The sequence below is a fragment of the Dryas octopetala genome, chromosome 4 (assembly GCF_963921425.1).
Source record: "Dryas octopetala chromosome 4, drDryOcto1.1, whole genome shotgun sequence".
Lineage (NCBI taxonomy): Eukaryota > Viridiplantae > Streptophyta > Magnoliopsida > Rosales > Rosaceae > Dryas > Dryas octopetala.
The window spans coordinates 12738121-12764398 of NC_141369.1; the positions used below are offsets into that span (position 1 = coordinate 12738121).

Below are 26278 nucleotides of genomic sequence, written 5' to 3' on the forward strand. Positions count from 1 at the left end.
TTAAAAATATTATTATTTTTTAAATTTGAAGAAAAAGATGAAAATACCCCTACCACGTTAGCAGATAACGGTTTATTTGACAGAAAAACTAACGGAGGTACTATTTTGACACAAAATAAAAGTCGAGGTACTTTTTTGCAAGTTTTCAAAGTTGAGGTACTAAGTTGAAACAACATGTAAAGTTGAGGTACTAAATTGTAATTTGTTCTTTTGTTTATTACTCTTAACTTCTTAAAGGCTTAAAAGCTTTTGAAATTACTCAAAATGACGAATTTGGTTTTTACCTTCAAAGATGTGCACAACTAACTTTCGTAACAAAGTGGACAATTTTCACATGTGTAAGAAGCATGTGTCAGGAAGTTTTTAGATCGCCTGCAGTTAGTTTCAGCGTCCATCAATCGGTGTTGTTTCTTGTCCCATAAGGCAAAGCCAAAAGCATATGTTCTTGTAAATAACAAAATCTGTTGTATGTTACTTATAGTTAACGGACTCTCTATATCTCCTATGAAAAGTATTCTTTGACAATTGAAATTGACAAATTCGTCTCCATTCTAACCATGTTTACTAGTAGCTCAATAGAGACCTTCTCCAGTGCAAAACATTGGATGCGCATGCAGTATGGAATGTGAGTGAGTTTGAACGCTCAACTTGTTCCTCATTCACATCCTACATTAATCCTACATTTATGTCCCACCCTAGACAAAAATTATAGCTCAATATGGAGTGCGAAGTTACCCAATTAAATGTAAGCTTCAAAACTCAAGTCCTTTGAGCAGAGTTGCTCAAGTTACAACTCTAGTACCAAAATTCCAAGATGAATTCCGAATATAATGTAATAGGTGGGTCTCATTAAGAATAAGTTAGAATCATTAAGAATAAGTTAGAACTTAGAAGAGGGTTAAAAATTAAAAATGATTCTCCAGTTTAGAAGCCTCTGAATTTTTGAATTTTGATCTTTAAACAAAATTGGCTGCTAAGTGTTTCTTATCACTTCTACAATATGCAGAAGATGCTTAAGCTAATGCTTAAAAAGCCATATCTATTCAGGCAGGAGCAGGTAGATTATTGAAACTAAAACCATGGGCCAGAACTCTCATAACATGAGTTTCCTGCTTCATATCCCACTCAAGGACCAAATGTGAAGCAACCAATCAAAACAGTAATACCAGACTGGATTCCTATTGTTTGAAAGCAACCATCACCTTCATAGGCAATGTCGTGCAACCAAATTCTGATCTTCAAGATGTTCACAATGATCAAGACTGAGGAAAATATCTACAATAAAAAATCTTTTGCATGTTACAAGTAGAAAGGCTGAAGAAGAAAAGAAAATTGAATTTGCAATTTTGCATCATACTCCCACCTATAAATCAATTCAAACTGTTCATAATCATTTTGTTCCCTGTTGCCTATGCTACTCCCAAATCATAGACAATTAACTGAAAGAACTTCTATTCATCTTTTAGAACCTTGAGGATCCCCTCCATCTTGGGTCTTACCCTCCTGATCCTGCAAGTAAGCATTAGGAACTGGTGCTTACCCTTTTACACCTTCTTTGCCAAGGGCTGGTCTCGGTTCTACAGAATCCTGTTCACTGACGGGCTCTTTCTCGACAGGCTTGCTGGTTTCTGAACCATTCCGGTTACTTGCCTCTGTTACAATATTTTTTTTCTCACTACCACCTTCATCTTTTGCTAGAGCGCTGGCCGTTTGCTTCTTTGATTCAACGACAATTTCCTTAACAGTTTCTTCAAGTTTATCTAGTCTCTCTCTCACCTCCAAAAGCTCTGGAACAGGTCCTGCTTCTTTTTCTTCAGCAGCATTTAGTTCTATTTCTTTTGCTTTCTTTTCTTCTTCTTTCTTCTTTTTCTGCTCCAGTTCCTGAGATGACGGTCTTGGTGAGGAGAGGTAAAAAAAAAAATGAAAGGCAAACCAGTAAATTTTTAAAACTGCTGGCAACCATATAGCAAGCATCCAGTTGAAATGGGAAGACTCAATCTTGCTTAACAGTCTTTCACTAAACAAATTTATACCTTCGAATGTCATCTATTTTGGACCCATAAAAAAGTTACATTAATTGGTGGCAACATTACATAATTATGAATATGCAGATAAACATTGTTTTTGTCGATTCTGGAAATCAACAGGTGCTACTTAATATTAATAAAAGATTTAAATGAAAGCTTATTATAGCCCTGTGCTGATTGTATCTTAAAGAGTGTTGAGGCTTTGTATTAGGTTTCGCTGTCCAAATGTCCAACTGGTTTTCTCTTAATTGCTCCAACCTTCTTCTAACAAATCTGGGTGGAGAAAAGGAGCATCTATCATTTAGAAAAGTCAAGGCATTTAAGTGATTTTTACACATATTGGCCAGTTTACAAATATGCCCTTATCTAACATGACATCATCATAATTTTTGTGTTAAAAAATACTCCACCTGTGAAATCAATCACAAGCCTGGTATAACTAAAGTGTGTGTGTGTGTGCTTGTGTTATTTAGTAAATTAGGTAAATTCATAAGGAATGCCCTTATATTGTCAATAGTAATTCAATGCATTTAGGAAGTATTATACATAATGGTCTATGAACTAAGAACAATCCCATACAATCCAACAAAGAGCAACTAATATTTATTCACTATTTCAGGCTTAAGATATCAGCACAGAACGTAAAGGTTTAGTTACCGCTTCCATTCTTCTCATTTCATAGCGAGCATATTGCGCCACCAGATATACGGCTGTTACAGGAAATAAGTTTTTAGTTGGTAGCGTGAAACTATGGGACAAGCCAAAGTTGAAATATGATACATATTAAGGCATGTCAAATGACTTACCCAAGGAAGGCATGCAAGCAAAGAACAGTTGTACCAGATGGAAATCGATCCTGACCGTGAAAAGGAGAGAGGTAAGAACATGTCTCAGAGCTAAATATATCAATGGGATGTTCAAAGTACAGATAATGACTTTCATTAATAAATTCTTTGGAAAATCATCTGAAGCACAAGAAACACAAATTAGGGCATTCTAGACCAGAGAAAATGAAAAATTTGCTGCAAAAATGATTCAGAATGTATAAAGCCCCTCTTCTAGTACTTATGCATTTTGTTTGTTCAATTTTCAAAGGCCTAAGCTTTAAATTTCTTTTATTTTAACTCAACAGGAAAATTGTAACTATTAAAGACCCAAAAAATGGAATGATTTATTTGGGGTTAGCTAAATACATACCCTCTTTCCACCAAAAAAAGAAAACTAAATACATTACCCTCTTAACATTTTACTCATAAGCCAACAAAGCTTCAAAGCCACCATAACCAGCATTTGCTTGGACTATTCATATTCTTGAACAACTTCAAATTAACACAAATGTCAGCCTTAACAAGTGCCTCAGTCACTGGATTTAAAATGCAATTTCCCAAATCACCTTTGTCAACATTTTATCAAACAAACCTTAACTCTCTTTATTTCAACATTCTCCCAGCTATATAGTGCTTAAATACGCGCACAAAGCTGTTCGACAAAATGCCACTAAGAACCAAAAACGACCCACAATATTTAAGCACACCAAAACTAACAACAACACTGAAAACAAACGAAACAACCCGAAAACAACGCTGTAAAGCAGAGAATGGGAAGCGAAGCAATACCCAAATTTCTTTTTCTTGGGCGGGTCAGTGAAGAGCATTTTAGCGGCGGTCATGAAGTCGAGCTTGTCCAGCTGCTTATACGACTCGTCGTACGCGCTGAGACTTGTGTCGGCCTTGTCACTGTTGGGGTTGTTTGCGTTGGCGTTTGTATTTGCGGCTCTGGTGCAAAATGGTCTCCTGGGTTGCGTGGGTTTGAAACGTTTCAGGAGTCGGACCCAACGGTACATTGCTTTCAGAGGATTGTAGTCGCACAGATTATGAGAATTCAGAAGAAGCAAGCGAAAAGACTTGCACAGATCGCCATGGATTTGACGGCTCAAAGAAAGCGAAAGGCTTTACAGCACCTTCTTCATCGTCGTCGTCACCATCAACTTTCGTCGACGAGCGGAGTCAACCCGATCATATTTAGAAGGACCGGGTTCCGGGTTCGGACTTTGATTTTGAGCCCGGAGCCGACTTGGTCCGTGAACCTGAAATTTCCTCAATTTTTTTCTATGCTTTCTAATAATTTTTTCAATAATGCTAGTTGTCCCACATTTTTTTTCCCACATTTGTATCTCACCTGATGTGTCATTACTTTATTGGAAGGGTATTTCCTTTTTCTTTTTTAGGTTTTATTTTTTAATTTGTAGTGTCCAATGTATGAATGCCATGTAAGATGGTATGAAATTGTGGTATAAAAATGTGGTAAGTGTAGCATTACTGTAATTTTTTTTTGTTTTTCCAGTTAGAAACTTAGAATGTATTTATGTTGCATTAAAAGTTAAAAACAGTATTTTTCAAATTTAATTATTTAATAACAATTATTATTTATGCAAATTTGGATTAAATATCAAGTTTTTCCACCAAAACAACAGTGAATAGTTGTTATATAATTTAGACTTTAGATGACAAGCAAATGAGAAACAAGTCATTTGAGGCCAACAATTTTGGGTAATTGACTAATTTCATTCAATAATCCTTTTTAATATACAATAAGTTTTTTTGATCCTTTCCTCTCAAATCTTACATTTTTTATCCTTTTATATTTTTTCAGACCAAAATACTCCTTATATATATATATATCATATGTAGACCGTACATTCCACAACTAGACTAGCAAAATCAATTATTTGGTTCTCCTCCACCTTCTTTGCATTCGAAACTCCGACGAACGTGTTTCTGCAGCAGCAACTTCTTCGAACCACCACCAATCGTTGCATCGTCTACAACTAGACAAACAAACAAGACCGACTAAAGCCAAGGCCAAAACGGTGATGTCTGTGGCCGAGCAGGAATATTGCAAAAAATTCTCTAAGACCTTAATTCTCTGATTTCTAGCTTTGACACCTCCGTCGACGACGCTGTTGTGGATCAGGAGGTCACTGACACTGAGTGGCTCTTCCTTGTTTCCATGACTCAATCTTTTGTCAACAACAGGCTTCTGGTTCAGGCCTTTTTTCACTTGACCCCAATTTGGGTTGTCGGCAAAATGAGTTCCTAAAAATTTTTATACCCATGCTCATTTTAAGGGGGATGAGAATTAAAAATTCTCATTACAATATTTGGAATGTTGGGACTGATAACCATGAAATTATTGTTATTCTCGTGTTCGAGTTGTGCAATAATATAAATCAAAACTTATTTTTCAGTAATACCCTCATTTATTATGTTTAATTTTTAGTGAGGGTAATTTGGTAATAAGTATCCATAATAAATATTTTCTCAAGTGATGAGAATAGCAAACCTATGGGGTTTTAGGGTTTCAAATTCCTCCCTTTATGGATATCTTATACACATGTATAAGGTAACACATTCTCATACCAAATATGGAAATAGAATCTCTTATCCATTCTCAAGCCCTAAATCCGCAAATCAAATGGAGCCTCTATGTAATCTTGGTTTTTAGGCCTTTTATTTACTTACTTTCAAAAAAAAAAAAAAAAAGGGCCTTCTTTTAGAAGGAAAAATGAATTTCATTAAAACTAAAAATTACATCCTCAAATAAAGTAGATGAAAACCTCAAATGCTCTTCTTAAGCCCATATTACAAAGGAATAATTTTAGGAAAAAAAACTTCAACTCATGTGTCAGAATCAAATCCAGATTTTTTTCTTCAAAAGTGCATCCATTAGGACTAAAAATTTACTTATGGGTCAAATAAAGATATTCCGCAAATTAAATCCAAACGTCTATTAGTTTTAGGGGTAAAATTATCACTTTACTCGCCATTAAATAAATAATTATAAAAATTATAAAATTAATTGTTAAAAAAAGAAAAAAAGATGCAGACCCTCTTCCCTCATCCCAACCTCCCTCACTGCTACTCCGGCAGTCTCCCTGCGCCAGCCACCCCCTCCACTCCAGCAGTCCCACGGTGGCATGATTCCAGATCGACAACCCTCCTCCACCCCCCCACCCTCCCTCTCTTTCTCTTTACTCTCCATCTCTTCCTCTTTCTCTTTTTGCATGGTCGGCTCCGGATCCATGGCTCTTCCAGATTGCGACACTAAAAGACCCACATCACCGGCCATGAATCACCATTGATGGGTTTAATTAATTAATTAGTTCAACACTAAAAGACCCACATCAAATAGAGAGGAAGATCAAATGGGTTTCATTTTCTCGGCAGACCAAGCTCAGACACCAAAGAGAGGAAGAGAGTGAAAGAGAGACAGAAAGAGAGAGAGAGATATATACATGTGTGTGTGTGTGGAGGTCGCCACCAGCAAGACTAGTGAGGTGAGGAGGCTGCTCCTTCCACTTTTTTTTTTTTTTCTTTTAGTTTTTAAAATTTTTTCTCCTTTTAGTTTGTTTTTTTTTTTAGAAAACTAGGATTAAATACCAAATATCAATAGTTTTTCAATAAAGCAGTAAGTCACTAATTTTTTTTAGTTTAGGTACTAATCTAGAGTAAGACATTTTAAATTAAGTCACAAATCAGTTTGTTATATAGTTGTGACTGTCGAACAATCACAGTTGTGATTAAACTGTGACTGTTTCAAATTTATAAAAATTTAAAATTTTTAAGAGTTTAATATTTTTGATTTAGGCTTGAGGGATGAAGTCATCTAACTCAAAGACTAAACAGTAAAGTTTAAGCCTTGCAAATATTGAAAAAACAACAAATCAATAAAAAAGTTATGACTGTTAGACAGTCACAGCTCGATATAACCATATTTTTAAAAATTTGTACATAAATTGAAATTTAATACCTAAAGTAAAATGACATAAATGTTTTGGTAGTTAAAATGAAAAAACATTATAATTTGGTACCTAAAATCAACGGACTTTTTTTTTTTCTATTAGTTTGTTTTTGTTTCTATTTTTTATTTATTTTTCTTCTTTTAGTTTTATTTTTATAACTATTTTAATTGTGAAAAATGTCCATTTCACCCTTAGAAATTAATCACGCACCATGCACATGATTAATTTTTGACAAAAAATATAACGGATTTGAGGAAATATTCTTATTTAACCCTTGAATGAATTTTTAATGTGAACAAATACACTTTTGAGAAAAGGACAGTCATGATTTGATTTGATACTGACACACAAGTAAAATTATCTCTATTACAAACTCAGAACATAAAAGAGCATGACGGGCAATAAAATACGGCACTTTATTTCCACTTCGACGTTGTCATTGACAATAACAGTCGAAAGTAATTCATAAGGTCTTGCATTAACAAGTAAAGAACCATCAACACAATTGTAAGCCATTCTCGACATCAAACAACGAGCCACATCATAAGTATCCGTCTCCATACTAAGACGAGTGAACCCCAAATCCGACAAACAATTGTAAACCTATAATAATAGCCAATCTCTTATTCACGAGGGCTTAGAAAAATAATGATTTTCTTTTATTCAAGAAAAGAGAACAGAAATAGTTATTAACAATTAAGCATAATTTATAACCTTATAATAGCAGAAATAGCTATTAATAATTAAGCATACTCTATAACCTTAACAATAGCAGAAATAGTTATTAATAATTACGCATACTCTATAACCTTACAGATAGATTATTGACGATGTTCACAAATGGGCAAAACTGTACAACTTTAGAGTTCAGCCTCTGCTTGACGTAACACACGAGTCCATAAAGTTTACTCTATATTGTTCAGACTTAATTATATAAATAAGAAAATGTATATATACTTTCTATATTTATTTTTTTCATCACGTGACTTATTATGTAATGAAACAGACAAACAAATATGTATATATATCCGTTAAATAAAAATATGTCTCGTAAAAAAGATGGTTTGGATTGGTTGACCTCTATTCTATTCTAGTTGAAGTGTAATAGTTTCTTCTTAAGCAGTGAAATAGGTCAAAATCATCAACCGTTTGATGTTTGACTTATTGGTCATCACGATTTTAAACCTATAATCCGAAGACTAATAGCTTGACATTAATAATCAATTTTTACTTCTTCTTTTTGGACTGGATACTGATAATCTATTCAAATTCTATAATTCTATTATATTCATCTCATCTGGCTGGGCCCTTCCTCTTTCTTTTCACCCAGTAGCCAAAATCATGATATTCCCTTTTTTAGTTTTCAAAGCGTAATTAAAAAAAATCCCCACTAATCACAATCATAATATAATATGACACACCCACTATGCACAATAATGAGTGTACGTTACTTTCTCCCAAAAATTCAAATTTTTAAATAGGATAACACCAGCCCATAGTGTAAACCAAGTTAACCAACCAAGCCTTTAATTTTTTTCCTTCCTGTAATTCCAATCAAATCGGAGTCCAATTATTCACAGATCCAAGATTTATATAACACAACAACAACCATGGTCCTAATAAAAAAAAGACAGAGCAACAGCAGCACTATCTTTTCTTCTGTGGAACCCATCAGAATTCAGAAGATTCTCAGTTCTCTCTTCTCCAACTTGAAAAAATCTACCACAAAATCAAAAACCCATAATTTAAAATCCCAAAAAGCAACTTAAATCTTAAAGTAATTCTTCCATCACATTCTTCTTGATCTTGTATATTGGGGTTGTACTGCTTGTGCTTGCTATGAAGCTGAAAATGACACTGCTGTTGTAGCATTTGGTCTCTAAATGCAGCAGACACCAAAATGTTGTGCACAAGGAGTGTCTGCACTGAGGACAGTGGATCCGTGCCTGTGTACCTGAATGTCTATGATCTCACACCTTTCAATGGCTACGCTTATTGGCTTGGTCTTGGAGTTTACCATTCTGGTGTACAAGGTTAGCTCATCCTGATCTTTGTTGGTCTTCTTTTTTGTAATCTTGGGTTTTGTTGGTCTTGGTGTTCTGCAGTGTGATTTCGATCTATGCTTGAGTTTGCTTACCCTGTAGTTAAATCTGTAAGACATGGTGCTTACAGTGTCTTTGTCTCAATGTCTGTACTGGTTTGGTGGTTTTGTTTCAGTGGTGATGAGTAGATTCAAGGTCTGAGAACATACAGAAAGTTTTCTTTGGCTGATGTGAAAATACAGACAAAAAAAAAAAAAGTTTAATTTCTGGGTTTTGTGTGAGTTGCAATGTAAGATAAGAGAGTAATGTGAGATATTCAATTCCTCAAACCCAAAGAAGAATTATTGATAGTAAGATTCACCATTTCTTTTCCACTTCTGGTAAAAAAATAAAAGGTTCATGAACATTCTTTGTCCCCCTAATTGCTATGAGCTTTCCATATTTGGTTTTACTTTATCCTTTTTTTGTGGGATTTTTCTGGTCATGTTCTTGATATGGTTCTTGGAAAAAGAAAATGAACAAAGAGAAATAGCAGTTTGAAACTAGTTTTTTGTTTTTGGTCTTTTTTCAATGTTTATGGGGGTTCTGATTGGATGTACTTCTGCAGTTCATGGTGTTGAGTATGCATATGGAGCTCATGAGTATCCGACAACTGGAATTTTTGAAGGAGAACCAAGAAAGTGTGATGGATTTGCATTTAGGAAATCGATTTTGATTGGGAAAACGGATGTGGGGCCTTTAGAGGTGAGGGCAGTGATGGAAGAGCTTGCAGAGCAATACAGGGGAAATGCCTATAATTTGATCACCAAAAACTGCAACCATTTCTGCAATGATGCATGTATTAGATTGACTGAAAATCCAATTCCAAGTTGGGTTAATCGGCTTGCCAGAATTGGTAAGAAGCGGTTCAATTTCTTCTTTTTTTTTTTTTTTGGATCAACATTTTATGTTATGAAATTTGTGATGTTCAAAGGAATTAATAGTAACTTTTCTGAACTTTTCTATTTTTTTGAGAATCAAAGGGCAATTTTGATTGTAGGAGCACATAGTAGTGATTTTGTAGGTCAAATAAAAGCTGGAAGAAGTACCCAAGTCAAGAAGAACAAGAATGCACATAGAACTCATCTCTTGAAAATTATTGTCCAGTGGAATCCTTCTTTTTAATGAATACTGCAATCCAACCTTAAACTTTTTAGCCGTTATTTGAATGATTCAAACTAAATATAAAGCTAAAAACACATTCAAAAGAGCAAACTATTTTTTATTTATTTTTTCCAAGTTTTCAAGTATTTTGATTTGAAAACAGGTTATTCTCCCTTGATTTAATCTTGTTTTTTAGCACTAATGATAATCATTTCTAAATATGCAGGCTTCCTGTGCAATTGTGTTCTTCCTGTGACTTTAAATTCAACAAAAGTTCGACATCATAGAATTGAAGATAAGGCAGATGAAGGAGACAAGAAGAAATTAACAAGCCAGTCAAACAATTTGGCAGTATCTTCCAATTCTTATTCTTCCTCATCTTCATCATCATCTCCTGGCACAACAACCCGCAGGGGAAGAAGCAGAGCAAGACGTACTCGTCCTCCATCTTCACCTTTGATTATTGGTTCTTCATCTTCTTGATGGTTGAAATTTGCAGCACAGTTTTTCATTTTCTAGAAATTTTGAAAAAGAAAAGAGGCAAATTTAAGTTATTGTTTGTATTATTTTGTTCATTCTTTTGCTGTGCTCTTGAAATGCTAACATCTATGTACATGTGTATGCTTCAATATTGATTTTGGCAATCAGCTTGTTTGGTTTTTTTGTTGGAAAATTGTATTGCTTGGACGGCTAAGGATGATAATGTGCATATTCTGCTTTGTGGGTAATGGTCTATTGTCAAATATTTGACATGCTGATCAACGTTTCAAATTGGCAATTGTTCGGTAGAGAGCATTTCTCTATGTTTTCCCCCAAGTAGTATTAACTTATTGAAAAGATTCACACTTCTGCACATTGGCTTAAAAGTGTTGCTTTAAGAAAGCAAAAGCTGCACCTAAGTCATAAAGATTAAAAAAAAGGTGAAAGCCCTATGTTTTGTTTTCTTTTTAAGGTTTTCGCTTTTGCATAAAGAAAGCTTACAAGTTACAAACTTACAACCATGAACCTTGCACTCTCATTGGAGAGTTTCAGTTCGGACTTGGAGCAAAGGGTTTGAAAGTGATTTTTTCATTGGGGGTCAAGAAAGTTGATAGTTTGATACCCCACTCACAATGTGCCTTCACGTTCTATTACTATTTCTGGGAGAACATATGAATTGAAAGTATGTCCCTTTCTTTATCCATAAATTGCTTTAGGAAAGTGTGTGTTCAATCACTCAGCTCATATCATTGTCCTCTTGTTCCTGTCTTAGACTCAAGTGGGTTAACAAATGTAGAACTACTTCTTTGACTTGTGGGAACAAATAAGGCACATTGTCGTTTAAATGGAGAGGCATTTGATTACTTTGCAGGTCTCACTGGTCAATCAGTAATCCCTCATCCATTAGTAACCTGTCAAATCTCAAGCATTGATATAGCAAAGTAGGGGTGGGTCTATTTAGGCCCACATTTTTGCTCTTTGTACCTAACACTTTAATGAAAAATAAATAAATTCCCAATTCTACACTAATGTAATCTAACTAATAAGCACATGCAATTTGACCAAAAAAAAAAAAAAAATGCAATTTAATAAAAATACAAAAAGTGACTAAACAAATTTCCCCCTATAACAACATTCATCCCTCCACCTTATTCTCATAAACCCACTAAAACACACTCATACCTCTACGGCTCTACTCAAAACCCCAAACACTTTTATCCTTAAATTTCATTCTTCATGCATTCATGCAAAGTGTTTGTGTACTGTTGACAAACAACTTTCCAATCGTTGTTTGGAGTATCATTTTTTATGTCAAATCAGATTTTTTTGTTCTTTATAAAACTAAAATTGCAACGTGTTCAGCACTTCGAACATGTGTGAATATCGGCAATCGTTCGCTGAACTTCTTGTTTGTTCTTTTTCTTTTTGGTTTGGTCTGATACTTCTCAATGATGCTTATTAGTGTGAATTGATGCTTATTATTGGGTTGCAAAGGTCCAGTTCTTCCAAGCCGAGTTAACCAGCATACTAAATCCCAAAAAGGGTTCTTTATGCTATAAAATTTGCTGTCACAGAGTGAAATTGCTTCAATCCAACAAATGACAATTAATAATAGTCTTCGAATTTTACCATTTGTGTCACCAACTTTAACTTATTTTTTTAAAGAAGACTTAGAGTTCAGTCTATTTTATGAGTCTTTCTTGAACTAAGACCGGTAGTGATTTAAGGTTTTTAATTAAGTCAAGTTATTTTTCTTGTTTAACGGCTTTATATATATAGGTTTTAACTCCAAGATTTTGGGTTTCGCCCAAAATCTCGGAGTTAAAATCTAACATGCATCCTCTACAAAGCCCACTCTACACCCTAGGAAGGAAAATACCCTTTAAATCAGGGAAGAATTTTATTATGAATTAAAATAATTTTCTTATAAATTGTAAAAACTTTATTATGAATTAAAATGATTTCTTATAAATTCAAAAAAACTTTATTATGAATTAAAATGATTTTTTTATAAATTATTATAAATTTTAAAAAAAAATTCTTATAAATTTTAAAACACTCCCAGTCTCTATTTAAAAACTATTTTTCTAAAGAATTTAAGCCTAACTATCTTTTTTTTTTTTTTTTTTTTTTTTTTTATAATCAGCGAACTTTTACTCATGTATCACTGAAATATATTCCGTCTATTTCATCAATTTTAATCACATGTCAAACATGTTAACCACTTTTGAAAGGTAAAAATGGTAACTCATTCCTTATTTATTTCCCTAACGTGATATACATGACTAAAATTGAAAAAAAAAAGTATAAATAAAATTGACGAAATAAACAAAAGTGATACACATGTAAAAGTTTGTGAGCTATATAATTCAAAAACAATTTCGTAAACCAAGGTAATACTCGAGGTAAAATTCAAGGATCATTGCTAATCACCAGGGAATTGAAAAGTGCCTCTTTTATTATATCAACCACACTCATGATGCAATTTCTTCACCACTAAAATAGAGCATAATTCAACGGGCCTTAAACATGATCAGCTAAGATAAATTGCAGCAATTAATTGGATATTCAACAGAAACAATTATGGAAGTCGCTGTAACATTTAACAAGACTTTTCCCAAGCATATTCATCACACAATCATGTAATTTCCAAAAATGAGCACTTTTGAGGAAGATTTACATATTTGGAAGAACAAAAAAAAGAGCCAAAATAATTCCTGAGGCCATTCGATACTTTAGTCAAAGTGTCCTGCAAAAGGGCCAATCACAATAATAATAATGGTAGGTACATTAATGCAGGCACAGAATAAGATGCCAAATTCGAAAACGAAGAGTACTTCAACAGTAACTGTGGTTTACAGTAGAGACTCAAGTTGACTAAAAATTATCAGCTCTGGCCCTGCTTCTCTCTAAACCATTCAACAAAATTGTCAAGGATCAAAGGCCATGCAAGTTCAGGATCGTAGTTATCAAGGTCTGGAAAATTTATCTGTGCAAAAGATTGTAAAGGGTAAATGTTAGCTTACTTATCATGCAGACAGATTAACATTAGGCATAAAGGGCAAAGAGCACTAGCTGATATGCAAAACCAAATATTAAAGGAACTAGTGACATAAGACATGGCTTGAAAGAAAGTTCTCATAAACAAAAGTAGGAATTTTGAACTCAGTAACCAATTTGTAGATTACCTCATTGCAAAACCGGAAAAAGCCCATCCACTGATCCATGTTTATTACTTTGTAATCATTCTGATTCTGCATTCAGAAAACAAGCACTTAAAATTTTACTTTTACAATCCCTTTTTTTATTTTTTTTTGGGAGAAGGTGGTAGTTATGCTGCTGATGTCAATAATTGAAATTATACTACATATAAATACATCTGTGATTCTTACTCTAAGTCTATGAACATCATGAGGTCACCAATGATATGACAGAAGCTGAAATGAGGTAAGAAGTATCCCGGTCATCTTCACTAAAGAAGAGAACAATTGCATTTGCCAATTTAAATATCTCTTTCCCAATAAAACAGAAAAGCAGTTTCACTACAAAAATGACAAGCAGTGTGATGCCAGAAAAGAGACCCATATTATTTTATGGAAATATTTTAGCACCTTCAACTGCTATAAAGTCTTTCCTTCTCAGAGTCTAAAGTGCACATAAGCTGCAGGTGTATCCATATACATGACTACAGAACAATATAAATGCAGCTACTCACCTTTAAATACTCAACAAATGAGTCAACTTGCACTTCGAATTCAGATCCTAAAACAATGTTTAATAGTTGGCATATGCTCTCTATATCTATGCTCTTCTGTTTCTCCTCTGAAAAAAAAATTACAGAAGGTTGAAATTAGTAAATATAAAGGGTAAAAACAAAGGAAATTAATTGTGTTTCAAGATTAAACAACATGCCACCATAAACTCATTACCTGTTAAACAATATCGGAATGCATAGGAATAGAACTCTGCAAAGTTTGATGGCCTCCGGACCTTTTCATGATATAAATAAAGGGAAAAAGATCAAAACCTCTGTGACCTCCATCATATGTGAAGAACCAATTAAATCGCAATAACGTTCTAGAAGGAAGCAAATTAAAAATTCTACCTCTTTCTCTAGCTCTGGAAGTCCCTTCTTTAATTTGATTAAACTGTCCGCCCTAAGTGCTTTAAGTCCTACTCGCCACTCTTCCTATCAAAGATGAGATTGGAAATGTCACTAAAAAATGGAGAGGAGAGAGAGAGAGAGAGAGAGAGAGAGAGAGAGAGAGAGAGAGAGAGAGAGAGAGAGAGAGAGAGAGAGAGGGAGATTATTGGCTAGAAAATACAGTATCTGCAGAGAAGATACATGGATGCAAATAAGAGACAAAGAAATGGTGGGATAAAAATACACTGATACACTAATTCTTGAAAAATGTAAGATATGATACACTAATTTTACTTTAAATGTTTTCAATCAATGACAAATCAGCAACTCTGTCTAAATTGGAGACGGAATGACCGTGTGCCATGCAAGTGGAGGTCCAAAGTGAAAAATAGTGCAAACTACAAGGATCAAAGTGATAAATTGTCCAAACTACATGGCCTATGGTGGAAATGTTCCAAACTACAGTGGCTAAAATTGCAATTTGGTCTTGGTCAAAAGAACCTAAACATACAAATATACCCCTTCAAGCAGAGTGCATAAATATCTCTTTTTGAGTAAACACACAGACATGCAAAGCAAAGATGACTCCTAGAGTAATGAGTTAAGAAAAAAAAGTCCAAGCATCAAAACCAATCTAACAAGTTTGAGCTAGATGCCAGGTAAAATACAATAAATATTGGCAAAAACAACTGTAGGACACAAGGAAAAATGGGGTAGGTGGCAATTCCATGACAAAGAAATAAAACAAAGTTTGATGCAAACGAGAAAGGTGTTGCTTACCAGGGTAAAGTATCCCTGTTTTTCAGCCTTCATTTTCCTGGTATACGTAGTCCATTAGTTTCAGCACATTAGATTAAGTCTAATTTTAAGAAGTGAGGTAAAAAATGACTCTAAATATAACTTACCAGGCAAGCATCAGGACCCTTACATCCGTATGGTCAACTTCCATGTCTGAACAAAGTCGCTCAATGCCCTCTGGGCTGCTCAAAAAAGTAAGTAAAAGCTAATAAGTCTTAAGAGTACATCAATTTTTCCCAGAAAGAAGTGTACTTAAATTTAGAAAGTATAGCTTCTCCCGTGAGAAAATTAAATGAGGTGGGGTTGATACAGAAATTATCATATCATATGATGTAAGAAATCAGAAATCTATAATATGGTTGTATTTCAATTGTAATTAAAATATTATGAAAAATACTCCCTTTCTTCTCTTTTTCTTAAGAAAAAAATTATGATTTGTAGGAGAGTTCTATTTGGTATTAGAGATGCGCAATGTCAACCAAAGCCTGAAACTTTGAAAGAATTTGCTTACTTTATGTAAAGTTTGAGCAAAACTAGATATGGGCTACTCTAATGCAATTTAATTGGTGCATAAGGCTTTTATGGACATTGGGTGTTGTTTATAAGATCTGACTGAGAAGGGGAAAGAACCAACAATGATCTTCAGTTAATTCAAAATAATGGATACCCAAGTGTTTGCCTTTACATCCTGAAAGAGATCCCTGCATTTTGAGATGACACAGTTCAAACTTCAATATACCCTAAAACTTTCTTGATTTTAATATCCAAAGTAACCACTGTGGCTAAACTCTGAAGTGCCACCCAGACTCAAAACTAAATGAGTGACAAGAAGGGAAAAAACAAAATAAATCTTGGTTATCCAAAAGAATCATGAATTAATTCTGTCACTGAGCATGTTCAACACTTTCATTGACCCAAATTACAACCTTCCCTTACCAATTGCAACAAAAGCAATGACCAAATCCAGAATTTTGAACAAGTATTCTGGATGTAGACTTACTCAATCAAACCAGAAGACGCATTTGCATATGTATAATACACACTGTCAATCCGTTCCAACTCCTTAGAAGCTGCTTTAACGGCTGAACAGATAAAGATTAAAATAGTTAAGCGCGGACAATAAGTAATGCTAACTCAGAAAAAAAAAGAAAAAAAAAGAAGGTAAATAATATTCAAACAATAGGTGACTATCTAAATAATTAGAATCACGCATTCGACAACTACTAACATCTGAGCTAAACCAGAAAGAAGGAAATCAGATAGCCCCAAACCAGAAATATAACTTGGTTAGGAAAAATTTACAAAGCTAGTCAGTTTTAATTTTAATTTTATCTTTTTTTTTTTTTTCGCTCTTCCTCACATCCTTATCTCTCTTCTATGGCTCTCCTTTCTTTCCTCTTTTTCCCATCTTTTTAAGGTAAAAAGAAATAAAAAAAACAAAAGGCAAAATTAGCAGATGCCCCTAAACTGTTCAATCCTAATAAATTCTGGTGGAGTAGCTCATTCTTTTCAACAATTCAAAACCTCTAACCTTTTGATGTGGTACAATATTCCAGTAATTCAACTAATCCATTCACCAAAATTCGATTTCAACGATCCTTACTTATTCTTCAACATAATTTAGCATATTCCTGTAACTGAACATAATTGTAGTATTGCTGAAACTAACGCAATTCAATGAAAAACATGAAGCTCTGAACCTGATCCATGATCATAAACAAAAATGACAAATTAAACTAAAAATTCAAAGCCTTTAAACACCAAGCAGATGAATCAATACTAATTACCACAAAAAAAAAATCATCAAAGTATAAAAAAACAGAGAATTAGACCAGAATTGGGCAAAAATTGGACAAAATTAAGGAAAAAAAAAAAGAAGAGATCCGAATACAAACCGGAGCGTCTCATCTTGTTCGATCAGGAAGAAAGACACGGAGATAAGCAGAGAGAGAAAGAGACTAAGAGAGAGAGTGAAGAGCAATCGAGCCCAGAAAGCCTCGTTGGCTCGAGAGCTCTGTTATCAAAGTCGGAGAGGGAGAGAGAGAGAGAGAGAGCATGAGAGATGGATATTGGAGGGGGATGATTTTTATATTCGGGCTCTGAAGCCTGTATCTTTGGTGTTTTCTCCAGTTTGAGGAGGAGTGGATGATGACGTGGCGGTTGCAGATTGGGTAATGAGTTTTTTACTATTTTGATGGGCGGCGTACGATTACTCGAAGAAAAAGCAATCTACCCTGGTCAGTTAAGTTTCACACTTTCACTTCCGCGGTTTCCACCATTCTTTACTTTGGTTAAAGTACAGTAAATTTCTTTGGTTGGATTCTGTACGGCTAAATAAATGAATCGGGTCAAACCCAGGCCCAATTGGATCTATAGGCCCTTGGGTCAGTTGAATCCCCATATCCAAATAAAAATATATAAAATATGAATCAAACCACTAATTAAGTTCAATCCCCATATCCAAATATAGTTCTCTTGATTGTTCCTTTTAAATCCACTTTACCTTCATTCTTCATTCGGTTTGACTTTACATGATGCAAGTTGAACTTTTACTATTCATTGGACACCTAGTAACATTAATATTGTAGTAGTTTGGTCCAATAAAGGACTTCACCCATTAGACGGATGATCATAAATTATATTACACCCAACAATTTATTCAGAATACTCAAACACTAGTATCAAATATATTTTTAAAAAATTATGTTTATTCATCACCTAATAATATTTGGAAATATATCAAAACATGTGTGTGTGCAAATAAGTTCACTTACCAGCATAGTACCATTTACTCAACATCCTAGTCATAGCGATTCGTATATAAGAACATATTCGTGTGCAATATAGTATCTACCACTTTTAGTAAAGAAGGACAACATTCCATATAGAATTTAGTAATCTGATTTAAGAATCTTTGGCCAGGGTATATGATGAGCATTAAGGACTTCTTAATTCCATTCATCAATCAAAATCATTTCATACTCTACATTTGTATAGTATCATAAAAATGGCTTGACAAAAATTTTCACTTGAATTATTTCAATCGACAGAGGGATTGTATAAAATTGTAACCGTACGTGTGACTGGAATGTTCACATTGCTATCGGTTAACTTGAGTAGCCAAAAGATGTTGTTAGGCATCACTTTAGGTTAGTCACCAACAAAAAGGTAATTTTGTACCTAGCAAGAACCATTAGAAAGAGTTCTGAGTACCACTGTTGCCCACTTCTTGATTAGCTAAAACCTAAAAGGTCACATGTCATTGAGGACCAAAATTGTTAGAATAAATGAAAATGACAAATTAATTGAGTATGCATTTGGTGTAATACTTGACAGTGGGAGAATTTAATATATGATTTAAGTTTGTTAGTAGCATTCTAGAGTTAATTAGTTAGGAAAATAATATGGCGTTAGGGATGGCAGAGGGTCGGGGTCGACACCAAATTGATGGCTGCCACTTCATTTGGTCCAAGCAATTTGGTCAATTGTTTTGATTTAAATAGCATCCCTCGCCCCTCGTCACAAATTCGCTCAAAATCTCCAAATTCTTAAATGAGGACTTCCCGCACTCGAACCCGCTGGGGAATAGGGCTGGGAAAGGTCTTTGAAAAACTGGAATCCGACCGAAAACAAACCAAAAACACTGAGGTGGCGGAACATCAAACCAACGGGCGACGGTTCTGTACCTAACCGACTCTTGTCGGTTACGGTGGTGGTTTGGAAATCCCAAACTGTCGGCAAACCAATACCGACCTTCTTCTTCTTCTTCTTATTCTCTAGTAGTTCTTCCAGTGTGCCTGCTCACGTCACAGTGTCTCACCATCGCCTACCAAGCTCAAAAACACCCAGCTGCAACGTCACCGGTGCTATGTTGCCTCCTCAAAATTGCCTAGCTGCAATGTTGTCGGTGTTGCAAGTGAATTTTATAAGTTTGATCGATGTTCTTAACTAATCAAAAGATAAATAATTAAAATTGGGCCAAGCTTATTTTGACTTCGTTTGATCAAACGAATTTTAATTAAAGAATTACAAGAGCCCAAAATTGATGTGCTCATAACACACTAGTCCACATACATAGAAAATGTATTCTCTCCCATTCTCACATATTAATTCTCTCCCATTCTCATCTCTTCTACCGTTGTCATCCTTGTGTGGACTGAGTCCTAACACTTGTGAGGTTTGAGAACTCTAGCTTCAATGGGAGAGTGCGAACAAGAATTGATTTATACACTAATAGGCTACAATTCGCGCGCACAAGATTAACTTCAAACTATAGTAATATAAATTAGTTGCATCATATATATATTAAGCCAACGCATGATTTTCTAAGAGTTTTAACTCCGAACGTATTTATATGATAATTTTCTAACAACATTCTTATACCATATAAATTTAAATTGGGTTCTGAATTTCTGATGGTGTCCGAACATTTTTAAAGCCCATAGTTTTTTGATACATCCTCAAAGCCCGCAATATTTTGATACTCCTTTAGAGGCTTTAGGCTTTCAGTACATCCCTAAAGCCCGTGGTTTCCATTCGTCCTCAAAGCCCATGTTTTTTTTTCTTGTGCCAGAAAGGGGGAATTGTATTAAAGCCCACAAATTAATCTTCTCGCCCAATTACTCATACCATACTAAAGTTTTTTTATTAATCATATTTAAAAAGTTTAACAGTTACTTAACATATCTTAGAATATCCCAAAACTAATGCTCAAAAGAATTATTATTGTTAATTATTTATGTAAAACTAAGAAAAAACTACAAAAAGAAGCCTTAGCCACAGCGATGGCCAATCCTTGCTAGCCTCATTTTTGTGTAATTGAAAATAAAACTAAGATGTTAGTTTGATTTTAAATATGCTATAAGAGATAATATATTTTAAGGATTTAGAATGCAATCGAGTTAGTTTTTCTTACTAGGATCATTAATCATTTATGAATATATAGTTTTGATTGACAATAATATGTGACACAATCTGAAAAGGCAGCATTAACCTTTATAATGCCACATTGTCTCAGTTTTGATTTTGAACATTAGCATATACTTTAAGGAGGAAAATAGCAGGAGCAAAGAAACAAAAGGGTAACATATTTTTCTTATAAAATATAGCTAGGTGAGATTAGGTGTAGAAAATCTTTTTACCTAAAGAGATTTTGTCAATATCTGTGGATTTAAAGTTTTTCTCTTTTGATTTAACAATTAATTAATCAGAAAATGCTTCCTAATCGAATGTATAGTTAATTAATTGACAACATAATATATAAAATATCTTAATTAAAAGCATTACTCTATCACTACTTATTGGAAAAACATTTAGAAAGAAGTAGTAACAACGTACACTATATATAATTACCACCGAAATAATTAACAAAGCTAGGTTAGACTGAAAGTGAATGATGAATGGAAGCAAGAGGACCACTCGTATGATTATGGTAATTTTGTTACTAAATATCAGTACTGTTTAAGTCATCCAGGCATAATTAAATTATTCAATGAAAGAAAAGTTAATTAATTAAGCTGTTGATCGATCTGGTTTAAAATCTTCTTCCTGAGCATGCATAACCTACCAATCAAGTCAATGACTCAGATTTGGGATGGGCCCGCAGATATTCTTAGACGCATAAGGTGTGCATGGGGGGACAATGAAACTAAAGTGAATAACAAAGTCTCAGCTTCCTTGAGTAAATGTCAAGAAAGGAACATATAAGGCCAAAAAAACAAAGGTACTCGTTTGAAGAAAAAAAAAACTGTTGTTGTTGGACTATCATATGAAATATCATATATGTATCAAAGCACGCGTACTCTATGCCTTTTCCCTTAAGTCACAAAATCAAATGCTTTCTTGGCTTGTAGCTAGCCTTCTTCGATATTTATTAGTCTAAATTAATTTGGTTTATTTACCAAGCTAAATAATTCTTTGTACTTTCTATGTTTGTAGATTCTAGGATTTATTAATTTTATTTATGTTGAATTATATCTTCTTTCGTCGCTTAATATGGGTACTTGTTAAAATTATCCAAGAAGTTTGGGAAAATTAAATATATTTGAGTTAATTTTAGTGTCAACTATCCATAGTCATTTTTAAAGAGAATACCACTAAATCAATAGTTAATTAATATCATTCATAGTCATTTTAAAATTAAAGTTGTATGTTCGATAATTTCATATTGTACTTTTACGTTGACTTATAATTAAAAAAAATGATGTTATATATATATAAACTTCAAGGTATAACTTTATAATGAAAAAAGACAATGAGTATGGATAAGTAACTATACAGTCTATACAAGTTCTCAATTGTAGTATTTCTTTCATATTTTCTATTTGAATCTAAGGAATAAGGGATTGTCTATTTGAAAGTTAGAAGGACTGTATTTTCATGCATGTTGTTTTTTTGGCCAAAGTATTTTCATGCATGTTAATTTCGTTGTAATTGCAGATGCAAATGCTGATACAATTCTCGCACACTCGGCGTTGCTCTTTATCTTGTAACATAATTAATAACACAAATGACAATTCTTTTGAGTAATTAAGTCAATGGTAATTGGCCAAAAAAAAAAAAAAGTCAATGGTATATCACTTATAGTTAACAGATCCAAAGAAAAATTCATTGGCCCTTGCACACTAGATCGATGCTTATGCAGTTTTCTAGCGTTCGACATTCCTTTTTGTCCTAGAACATAATAACACAAGCGACTGTCTTTTTGAGTAATTAAATCAATGTTATGTCACATTGTCACTTATAGTTAACGGATTCAAAGAAAAATTCCTTGCATATCTAGTCAAAAGAAGAAAAAAAAGAAGCTATATTAGTGCTAAAATGAAATTAAATAGATCACTAATTTTACACTAGATGCTGATGCAGTTATATGTTGCTTTTTGTCTTGGAACATAATAACACAAACAGTTGTCCTTTTGAGTAATTAAATGAGTATGTCACTTATAGTTAACGGATTTAGAGCTTGTTTGGTACGTCGGATTGTACTGACTAATTTATGTCAGATAGTATTAATTTGTTCCGGAGAGTACTGACTGTTTATTTGGAATATTATCAGGCGTTTGGTACTGTTTCGGATAAATAGTCTAACTAAGTTATACTGTATTTGGTGCTCCTTCGAATAGCAGCGGATCAGACTATTTTTTTAATTCTTTAATAACTTAGTGAAAATTGAAATTCATATGACACAAATTATTTTTGGTGAAAAGAGCGTCTATTGGTTTTCATGTAGAAAGCGTGTTTTTGTTTTCTCAAGTCTTTATAATTTGCGTGTATTATCTAATCCTGGGTGTGTGAGTTGTATTATCTAATCCCAAGTCTTTTTCTTTAAGGGCATGTTTGGTACACCGTATTAGACTCTGAATAGGAGTAAATATTCCATGTCAGTTATTTAATTGGTGTCAACTTGTATTATTTAATTACTTGACTATGTAAACCGGACTGGGTTTTTAATACTCTCTATCATTACATGACTAACTAATACAACTCACACACTCGGGATTAGATAATACAGACTTAATTATAAAGATTTGAGAAAATAAAAACACGCTTTCTACGTGAAAACCAAGAGACACCATTTTCATCTTCTTCTAGTCCATCGTCTCATCACCATAGCCCAGCCTCCGGCCACCACCTTGGTACCCCTTTCATCTCGTCACCTTGTCGGCGGTTAAGACCAGCAACCCTCTCTCTCTCTCTCTCCCCCTCACTATATTCCTTTCCAATTTGCAGAACCCTTGCCCCTCGGATCGGACCTCCATGTTGGGTGGTGGTCCAACCTTATTCTTCTTTTTTTAACACTCCAGAAATCTCAAATTGTAGTATCTCTGTAACCATTCTCTCTCACACTGATATAATATTAAGCCTCATTTCTTGGGTCTTGGCCCTTATTAATCTCCCCACACACAACCCAATATTCATTCTCTCTCTTGAAAGAAAATCAACAGCCACTGTAAAAAAGGAAGCCGCAATTATTGTAAGTCTTTTTTTCTACTGTGATTTTCAAATTTGTGCTTTAATGAAGGCAAACAAGCAAACAATACAGTGTGTTGTAAAGGAGAGGAAGATTGACACAAAAAAAATACACTTTTTGTGAACAATTTTGCATTAATGGTCCCCATAATCACCATTTTGTATTTCTTTAGAACTTCAATTGGCTTTTCTGTAAATTAGATTGTGCAGGAAAATTAGAATGTTGTTAAGGAGAGGTTTGAGTAGGAAAATCATAATGTCGTTAAAAAATTGGTGACTATGAATTTTGCCAAAAATTATTTGTGTCATATGAATTTCAATTTTCACTAAGTTATCAAAGAATTTTAAAAAAAAAAAAATATGATCCGCTGCTATTCGACAAAGCACCAAACACAATATAACTTAGTCAGACTGTTTATCCGGAACAGTATCAAACGCTGATAATATTTTGGATAAACAGTCAGTATTCTCTGAAACAGATTAATAATATTCGATAGAAATTAGTTAGTATAGTCTGACGTACCAAACGAGCTCCAAGTGTGGAATGTGGATCAGTAACTATACAAATTTTCAATTGTCGATTTTTCTTTCCTTAGTTGAGAATTTGAAGGACCCAAGAATCTCTTCTTATGGCATTTGATCAGAATCTAATTTTCATAAAGCTAAACCATTTTGTATAATCTCTCTCATTTGGAATTATTTCTGAATGATCCGTACACTTTTTAGGTTTTTTGTTTTGTCAAAAAAAAAAATTTACGGAAGGGAATCTAAGGGCCCGTTTGGTATCTTACTCAAATTTTTTTTTCAAAAATTAAGATTTTTTTTTTTAAATGTGAGTTTTCAAAATCAATTTTTAAAATTTGAAAACGTGTTTGGTATGAAATTTGAAAACAATTTTTAAATTTAAAAAATGATGACATCTAAGAAAAAAGGAAGTGTAAAAAAAAAAATGAGAAAAACGATGTTTTATCATTTTTAAAAAGAGGCATGTTTTTGAATTTTTTTATAAAAACTGTTTTTAAAAATGGTCTACCAAACACGTTTTCTTGACTAAAACTTGTTTTTTTATTTTTAAAAACAAAAAATAGTTTTTGAATAGAATACCAAACAGGCCCTAAAATACTTGTGATTTCTTTAAATATTTAGAAAATAAATACCGTTAAATTAATAGCTAGTTGAAAATACATTTTTGAGGTTAAACCGATTGGAAACAACCAATTTATATTAATGTCAACCACATTAGATTGGATTAAATTTTTAATTCGAAAAAAATTAAATTTTGTATTAGAAATTGGATTGGTTAGAAATTTAGAATATATCGTATACAGTAGTGCTAGATATACCACATTTTTATACCATAATTTCATACCACCTTATGTGGCAACTTACATGGCATTCATACATTGGATACTAAATAATAAAAAGAAAAACCCAAAAAGAAAAATAAAAACTATGTCCAATAAAGTAATGACACGTGAGATGGTATAAGAATGTGGTATAAGAAATGTGGTAAGTATAGCATTATTCTATCGTATAATGATTTAATTTCAAATGATGAATAAATTTCCTTATAATAGATGTGGCATCTGGGTGATTATTATTCCATTGCTTTAATGTAAGTATCTAAGTTGATCTTTTCAGTACTTCCAGGTACTTTCCCGTGATCATTTTCACTCAAAATATATATTATTTTGTAAAAGAATTTGTCAACCATATTCATTGCACTTGAATTAAATTAACTACAAAAGCATAATTCCTTGGCCCTTGAATATCTAATCAAAAGAAGAAAAACTTATATAATAAAACTAATTAAAATGACAATAGACCCCTAATTATACATGCATGCCATTATTAACATTTTTATGCAATGTGCTACTTGTGACTATTCATTTTAAATAACATGACACTTACTTTTATAGGTTTAATTTAAAATAAAGTGACCCTGTAATTTACTGTTAGAATTATTGTGTCCTCTCCACATGAATGAGGAAGTAACTAAAGGAAAACTAATTACATTTATAATCAATGCAGCTATTACCAAGTCCTAATCACTAGCTTAACAATTAACAATTTATCATAAAAATAATTAAAATAAAGAGTATTAATTAAGTCCTTTGGAATACATTTCTCCAATTTTCTTTAGAGTCCTTTAACATGCAGGTACTGATACCACAAATTATTAACCAAAACCACCTAAAGCCCCTTTCTTTCTTTGCGGGCCAACTACCACAATGCTAATATTCTTTTGCGGACACCACGCCCACTACATCCCCGCGCCACAGTGAAGCCCATCTGCCAGCGCAATGTTTTGACGAAAATAGGGATAACAAAAATAAAAAATACACAGTTTCAGTTCACAAACTGCTTTCAGTTCACTTTGCAGTTTCAGAAACTGCAGTTTCACTTGTAGTTAGTAATTGCAACTGCAAGCCTGCAGCTCCAATAAACTGCAGTTTCATTTACACTGCAACTACAAGCTTGCAACTCAAATAAACTGCAGTTTCAGTTCATTTGCAGTTTCTGAAACTGCAGTTGCAACTCAAATAAACTGCAGTTTCTGAAACTGCAACTCCAATAAACTGCAGTTTCAACTCTAATAAATTGCAGTTTCTGCAGTTTCAGTTCATTTACAATTCCAGAAACTGCAGTTTCAGTTCACTTACAGTTCCAGAAACTGCAGTTTCAGTTTCAGTTCACACAAACTGCAGTTTCTGCAGTTTCAGTTCACAAACTGCAGAAAGTTCACTGTAAAACAGCAGTTTTTTATGCAGTTCCAGAAACTGCAGTTTTCTGCAGTTTCAGAAACTGAACTAAACAAAAAAATCAAGAACCTAAACATAAATCGACGAAAGGGGTCGTGCAACTCGCTGATCAG

At 33.5% G+C, this 26278-nt stretch overlaps 3 protein-coding genes across 3 annotated transcripts; 1 reads left to right on the plus strand and 2 right to left on the minus strand.

The window, feature by feature from the left end:
* Nucleotides 1-1219: 1219 nt before the first annotated feature.
* Nucleotides 1220-4078, minus strand: LOC147286950 (stress response NST1-like protein). The gene is made up of 4 exons (XM_086242135.1): nucleotides 3644-4078; nucleotides 2834-2883; nucleotides 2685-2737; nucleotides 1220-1881 (listed from the first exon to the last, which is right to left on the minus strand). The coding sequence occupies exons 1-4, from the start codon at nucleotides 3868-3870 to the stop codon at nucleotides 1537-1539; spliced, it is 675 nt and encodes a 224-aa protein (XP_086098261.1). The 5' UTR covers nucleotides 3871-4078; the 3' UTR covers nucleotides 1220-1536.
* A 4400-nt stretch (nucleotides 4079-8478) lies between these two features.
* Nucleotides 8479-10724, plus strand: LOC147286951 (PPPDE putative thiol peptidase family protein). Its single transcript, XM_086240131.1, has 3 exons — nucleotides 8479-8861; nucleotides 9478-9765; nucleotides 10240-10724. Exons 1-3 carry the CDS (start codon nucleotides 8729-8731, stop codon nucleotides 10494-10496), a joined length of 678 nt encoding a protein of 225 aa, XP_086096257.1. The 5' UTR covers nucleotides 8479-8728; the 3' UTR covers nucleotides 10497-10724.
* A 2350-nt stretch (nucleotides 10725-13074) lies between these two features.
* Nucleotides 13075-17517, minus strand: LOC147286952 (defective in cullin neddylation protein (DUF298)). Its single transcript, XM_086240141.1, has 9 exons — nucleotides 17331-17517; nucleotides 16436-16517; nucleotides 15543-15617; nucleotides 15418-15454; nucleotides 14599-14682; nucleotides 14423-14483; nucleotides 14209-14315; nucleotides 13682-13747; nucleotides 13075-13482 (listed from the first exon to the last, which is right to left on the minus strand). The coding sequence occupies exons 1-9, from the start codon at nucleotides 17341-17343 to the stop codon at nucleotides 13381-13383; spliced, it is 627 nt and encodes a 208-aa protein (XP_086096267.1). The 5' UTR covers nucleotides 17344-17517; the 3' UTR covers nucleotides 13075-13380.
* Nucleotides 17518-26278: the final 8761 nt, after the last annotated feature.

Bases quoted from the DNA above. Each gene is read 5' to 3' on its own strand.
- LOC147286952 (XM_086240141.1), bottom strand. The intron at 15,618-16,435 runs GTAAGTCTACAT...TTTTTTGAGCAG, and splicing joins GCGTCTTCTGGTTTGATTGA to CCCAGAGGGCATTGAGCGAC. The intron at 14,683-15,417 runs GTAAGCAACACC...CATCTTTGATAG, and splicing joins AACAGGGATACTTTACCCTG to GAAGAGTGGCGAGTAGGACT.
- LOC147286950 (XM_086242135.1), bottom strand. From the start codon at position 3,870: ATGTACCGTTGGGTCCGACTCCTGAAACGTTTCAAACCCACGCAACCC. The intron at 2,738-2,833 runs GTAAGTCATTTG...TTCCTGTAACAG, and splicing joins TGCTTGCATGCCTTCCTTGG to CCGTATATCTGGTGGCGCAA. The intron at 1,882-2,684 runs GTAACTAAACCT...CCGTCATCTCAG, and splicing joins AAATGAGAAGAATGGAAGCG to GAACTGGAGCAGAAAAAGAA.
- LOC147286951 (XM_086240131.1), top strand. From the start codon at position 8,729: ATGTTGTGCACAAGGAGTGTCTGCACTGAGGACAGTGGATCCGTGCCT. The intron at 8,862-9,477 runs GTTAGCTCATCC...GTACTTCTGCAG, and splicing joins TTACCATTCTGGTGTACAAG to TTCATGGTGTTGAGTATGCA. The intron at 9,766-10,239 runs GTAAGAAGCGGT...CTAAATATGCAG, and splicing joins TAATCGGCTTGCCAGAATTG to GCTTCCTGTGCAATTGTGTT.